General features: G+C 31.7%; 1 protein-coding gene across 1 annotated transcript in view; it reads left to right on the top strand.

The window, feature by feature from the left end:
- Positions 1 to 6,423, top strand: part of LOC108978774 (DNA fragmentation factor subunit alpha-like) — a 94,951-nt gene that overhangs the window by 58,152 nt on the left and 30,376 nt on the right. The window contains exon 2 of the mRNA XM_018949220.1: positions 6,148 to 6,366. Coding sequence (XP_018804765.1) covers positions 6,148 to 6,366 — 219 coding nt within the window. The remainder of the gene's footprint in view (positions 1 to 6,147; positions 6,367 to 6,423) is intronic.

Here is a 6,423-nt window from a genome sequence, read left to right as displayed (position 1 = left end):
AAATATTATCATACATTTGGAGATCAAATTTGATTCAAAAAATCCAAAATTATTTTTAAATTCAGATATTATAGTTATAAAGAAGAAAATAATGTCAAACTTTATAATCTCAAGATTATTTTGAAAGTAATTTTTTCAAATGTGTGACGATATTTTCACAGAATATTGTATTTTTATGAAGTCTTTTATATTAAATATTGTGAAACTTTTATTGTTTTTTTTTTCAAGTATTTATTTGAAAATTCAAAACTGTTATGTGGAAATACAAAATATCTCAATAAAAAATAATTATAATTATAAGAATCTCAACATTTCGGATTTATTATTCCAAAATATTAAATTAAAATTTAAAGTTAAGTTTTTTTTTTGCATTTCCAAATTAATCACAAAATATGCAAAATTTTAGTTTTTTCAATACAAAAAGCAATAAAAAAATATTATGGACCTGGTATAACTATGTTAGTGAATATTTATATATACAAAACTTATAACAAATATCAAAACTTAGCACACGTGCGTCTACTAATCATACAGCTCAACTTACATTTCATTTCTCATTCGCACATTACTAAAAGTTATTCTTTAATAAGCATGTGTTATTCTTTAATAACTTTTTCCAAAAATTTCAACTACAACACTGCTGCCCTCCCGGTAAGCGCATAAGCGTAGCTGTTCTTGGAAAATATCTGTCTGCGGGTTATTTATTTGTTATGTTATTTCTCATTTTCATTTGGCAAATACCTGCTCCTTATCATAAAACCCAAGCATAAATATTTTTATAAGCCATTGCCTTTGGGAATACACTTACCTTTTATGCCATTTCAATTACTCATACGCCTGGTTGAACACAGAGGTATCGTGTCATGTGTTTTGTCTGTAAATATTCGTTTGCCGTAATGAGACTCACACTTTCGGAAATCGGTAGATGTTATATGTATATGTGTTTAGGGCTTTAATGTGAAAAGGTATAAAATGTTTTTGTTGTTGTGTTTTACTGAAAGAGATGTGAAATGAGTGAGACTAAACCGAGTATGTTTGGAAACGTGTTTTTATATAATATGTTTAAGCTTTCATTATTTAAATTAGTAAAAAGTTTTTTTGCATTGGTTTTTAAATACTCTTAGGGCGTGAATAAAAAAGAAAATCGAAAATTATTTTTTATTTGCAATTTGTAATTTGTAATTTGTAATATGTAATTTGTAGCTAGTAATTTGTTATTTGTAATTTGTAATTTATAATTTGTAATTTGTAATTAGTAATTTCTAATTTGTAATTAGTAATTTGTAATTTGTAATTTGTTATTTGTAATTTGTAATTTGTAATTAGTAATTTGTAATTTGTAATCTGTAGTTTATAATTTGTAATTAGTAATTTTGTAATTTGTAATTTGTAATTTGTAATTTGTAATTTGTAATATGTAATTTGTAACTAGTAATTTGTTATTTGTAATTTGTAATCTGTAATTAGTAATTTTGTAATTTGTAATCTGTAGTTTATAATTTGTAATTAGTAATTTTGTAATTTGTAATTTGTAATTTATAATTTGTAACTTGTAATTAGTAATTTGTAATTTGTAATCTGTGATTTGTAATTTGTAATTTGTAATTTGTAATTTGTAATTTGTAATTTGTTTTTTGTTATTTGTAATTTGTAATTTGTAATTTGTAATTTGTAATTTGTAATTTATAACTAGTAATTTGTAATTTGTAATTTGTAATTTGTAATTTATAACTAGTAATTTGTTATTTGTAATTTGTAATTTGTAATTTATAATTTGTAATTTGTAATTAGTAATTTCTAATTTGTAATCTGTAATTTGTAATTAGTAATTTGTAATTTGTAATTTTTAATTTGTTATTTGTTATTTGTAATTTGTTATTTGTAATTTGTAATTTGTGATTTGTAATTTGTGTAATTTGTAATATGTAATTTGTAATTTATAATTAGTAATTTGTAATTTGTAATTTGTAATTTGTAATTTATAATTTGTAATTTGTAATTAGTAATTTCTAATTTGTAATCTGCAATTCGTAATTTCTAATTTATAATTTGTAATTTGTAATTAGAAATTGGTAATGATTACTCTAACTCAAAAAACTTTTATAAACCAGGTTAGGTTTAATCTAATCCGCTGACTTTTGTATTTTCGTTCATTACAAAGAGATTACTATGTGATTACTCGTTAATGATTACTTAAGTCAGTTATTCACTGATTCACAATTCATTGTGAACTGAAATACTGAAATAAAATAAGGGATTCCAATGTCATATGCACAGGCCAATTTTTGTCATTTTTACCATTACAAATCCAATGACAAGTCTACGTATGATTACCACAACAGCCGCTTACGCTTCGTACGTCAACTCGTCTGTGTAATATTGAGTGCGTAATAAATTGTTATTATGTGCCCTAATGGACTTTGTTATCTCTGTTCGACCTTGTAAGCCTTGTTTGCGAAGAACACAGACAGAAGCGAAATGTAATTACAGTCAACTAATATTGGCATTGTATTGCCGCTTGTGGTAGCCGAAAGCGAGCGAATATGCCATACATACGAATTAGAAACAGCGATTGTTTTGTTTGTTGTACAGCCTTGTAGAGTGTTGCCATAAGCGACGCACCATTGACATTTGTGGCAGGAGTGGTAACTGTTAAAGTAATTATGAATTTTTCGTTGATGATTTTCGGTGTGTGTGTGTATTTGTGTGTGTTGTTTTCTTTTGTTTCTCTTTGTTTGTTTGTTGTGACGCTGTTTTTTTTTTCCTTGCGTCGAAATTGCTTTAGCGTGAGTCCACCGCGTCATCGGTAGGGATATTGCTTCCGTTGGTGCCACGCGGTCTCTTGCGTGCAACATGTGTAGGTCGTGTGGTTAGTTTGTAATTCTATTGGCTTACAGTGAGTGGCAATGAGACTATTTAAATGCACATACGTAAGCAGCAAGCAGTCGTGTTTAGGTTGAGTTAATTTAAAAGGAGGACGGAATTTTTTTTGAAGCAAATTAAAGTTTTGTGACGTGAAAAGAAAATAGTGCCGGGAAATGAATGCTGAAATTAGTAATTGTGGTAATGTATACAGTAAAAAAATGTCAACTTTCTTTGCACTGAAGCTATAATATTCTTTAGTTTCTATACGAACGTTGGATTTTGTTCAATCAGTTTGTACGGTAACGATATGCTATAGTAATCCGATCTCAACAATTTGCTCGGAGATTATACCGTTATCTTTTAAAATAACTTGTGCCAAATTTCGTGGAGATATCTAGTCAAATAGAAAAGTTTTCCATACAATACCTTGATTTTGAGCGAGCAGTTAGTATGACAGCTATATGCAATATGTATTCGATCTGAATAATTTTGTGCGAGGATTATAAGGTTGCTGTCGGGTATAATGTGTGCCTAATTTCGTGTAGTTATCTCGTCAAATAAAAAAGGTTTTCATATAAGACATTGGTTTTGATCGGTCAGTTTGTATGACAGCCACATGACATAGTAATCTGATCTGAATAATTTCTGCGGAGAGTATAGGGTTCTTTTCGGCTATAATCTGTGCCAATTTTCATGAAGACATTCCGTTAAAAAATCAAGTTTTCAGTATACGAACTTGAGTAAAATCGATCAGTTTGTATGGCAGCTATATGCTATAGTAATCCGATCTGAACAATTTTCTGGCAGATTATATTGTTGCTTAGTGCAATAGCTCTTGCTGATTTTGATGAAGATATCTCCTCAAATGAAAAAGTTTTCATACAAGCACTTGATTCCGATTATTCAGTTTGTATGACAGCTACAGGCTATAATGGTCCGATATCTTCGATTTCGTCAAATGTGTAGCTACATAGGAAAAGTAGAACGTTTGCAAAATTTCAGATCGATATCCCATGCACTGAAGCTCAGCTCGTCAAGTTATAGGTTCTCGCACATTTTCGGCTGGTTGCTACAAACTTTTTAGAACTCTACATATAACCAGTTAAGGATACAAAAATATACCTAAAAGCTGCGTTTAATTTGACTTCCTCGATTTTTAATTACTTAACTTTGTACGAAGCAGATTTCTCTATACCCTTTTGTCTTACCGTAATTTCCCTTTAAATTCTCGCTCGCCTTCCCTTTTAATAGCCATTCACTTACCATGTTGCAATTAGTGTCTGATTTCCGGCTCTGCTTTATCTTAAATTTCGTTTCGCATTTCCGTTTTTCATTTCCGTATAAATCGCGCTTTATTTACTTGTGCTGCTGCATACTTTTGGGCGCTTACACGCCGTATTTATGCATTGCACACATTATTTGCTCATGCCAATGCTACATACATATTTGTGAATTTATGTCTTTATGTAAGTAGGCCCTTTTGATCCAACTTCAAGCTATAAATTTCTCATCGCTACCGCTACAGCGAATGCCTCTTATTGGCAGTTTGATTAATTGTTATGTCGCAAGCATTTCGCGCCGACGAGGTGGCAAAGCGGCAGTTCAATAAATGGCATAACTTAAATTACGTTGCATACTTTTAGGCGCAATGCATTTTAAAGGGCGTGTTGTGTACATGTAGGTTATTTGTGTGGCTCATTAACGTCAGCAAATTTATCTGCCGTTGCTGTGATTTTTTGTTGGACTGAATGAGCTATCGTTTAGTATCTGAAGAAGTACATTAGATTTAGGTAAAATTCTTTGCATTTTAGCAAATTCACTTCTTTTATAATGTAATATTTGGTTAGGTAGAGGCAGTTTGTTGGTTAGAAAATCAAGAATATTTACCTAAAGCGATTCTGTGCAGTGAAAGCATGATCTGAACACGCAAAAGCTTTAATATAACCAGAAAGCAGCAATAGATGGCACTGGCTTCAATGAGTACTTTTGAGGATGTAAAGAGTACATTAAATTTGAGTGAGATTAATAACGCTTCCGAAGTTGCATTGCCTTGTAAAATAATGTTTGGTTAGGCATAAAAGCTCTGCGGCTGAGAAACAGAAACTCAAGCAAAATTGCCTAACGCGATATGTGTTGCCTAATAGTTCGGTTTGAGCAAGCAAAAGCTCCGCAGAAGCTTAAGTATTCAAAAAACACCGTTAAATGGTTCTTTCCTCTTTTTGAGGCTCTAATCTATCTTTTAGGGAGTGAAATATTTTTTTTTTCTGAAATCTGTCTTTCTGTGGATGCCGTCAGTTTGAAATGCAGATCCAGTTATAGTTGACCTCACTCACAAAAAGCGTAGCTGATTCCGTAATAGTATGATTTGAGGACGTACTTAAAAGCTCCACAGCTGCACCGATAGGTGGCGCTCTTTTCAACTGATCGATTTTCAGTATAATCTCCATTTTATGCTTAAGTTTCTCAAAAGCATCGATAAATGTTTTGGTCGTCTTTTTGAGAGTTATCGTATTGAGGCTCAAATCTACCTTTTTCAGCGCCAAGTCTGTCTTTTTGAAGATCCCGTCAACTTGAAATTCAGTTGCAGTTATAGTTCGAATGTTGAATTCGGGTTTCTATTTCTGTTTTTAGTCTCAATATGTCGCTGAAACCTTTCACTTTATCACTATGGAATGTGAACATTTTAAAAGCTATATGGGTCGTAAAAACCTCTGAGAAGAAATGTTTAATTCGAGCAGGACCTACACAGTCGGTATAAAAAAGAAAAGGATTTATTTATTTTTAGAAGTCGTTTCTGCAGTAAATTTAAAAAAAAAAGCTTTTATAACAAGCGTGTGGATTAAAGCTTTCTGAAATCTCTCCAATTTTAACGACATTTTCTTCTGCCTCAGGCCCACTTTTATGCCGCCTAATACTATTAAGCACTTTGCTAACAGCTGCGCGTTTTCTTAGAGAGCTCAGTAAATCAAACAAAAGAAATGCATGCTCTAGTTACTGATTCAATTTGAATTTGCTTCCTTGGCAAAGTCGCAAGTGTGACGGAGATTAGTTGAAAGCGGAAGCAGTACAAAAAATGAGCGCAAAAACCCGTTGAGTGTGGCACTGAGCATACAAGTGAAGTGGTTTTCGAATGGCACAAAGTTATTGTTAGGTTTTGTCTATGCAAAAATATTTAGATACAGATTTTTTTAGTGAAAATATTTATCTTTATTTGTATAAATTTTTCCTAAAGTCTCAAAAATTTCTAAATGCTATCAATTTAACTCTTATACTGTCTTGCAGATCAAGGATGTGACGCGCAATATCAAAAAAGCCGTCGTGGCTGGCACACTCGATGAATTGCGCACGAAGGTAGCTGAGAAATTCGATCATGTTGGCGATCAGCCGCCAACCATACACTTGGACTCCGATGGCACGGAAATCGACGATGAGGAGTATTTCCGCACGCTGGACGAGAACACAGAATTGATTGCAGTATTTCCGGGCGAACATTGGATTGATGTAAGTTTGGAACGAAATTTCGATATTTGTATGACTTTCGGAAAAAAATAAATATTT

The sequence above is a fragment of the Bactrocera latifrons genome, unplaced genomic scaffold (genome assembly GCF_001853355.1).
Source record: "Bactrocera latifrons isolate USDA-ARS-PBARC rearing strain unplaced genomic scaffold, ASM185335v1 scaffold_127, whole genome shotgun sequence".
NCBI classification, from domain to species: Eukaryota; Metazoa; Arthropoda; class Insecta; order Diptera; family Tephritidae; genus Bactrocera; species Bactrocera latifrons.
This window is presented reverse-complemented; position numbering and strand designations above follow the sequence as displayed.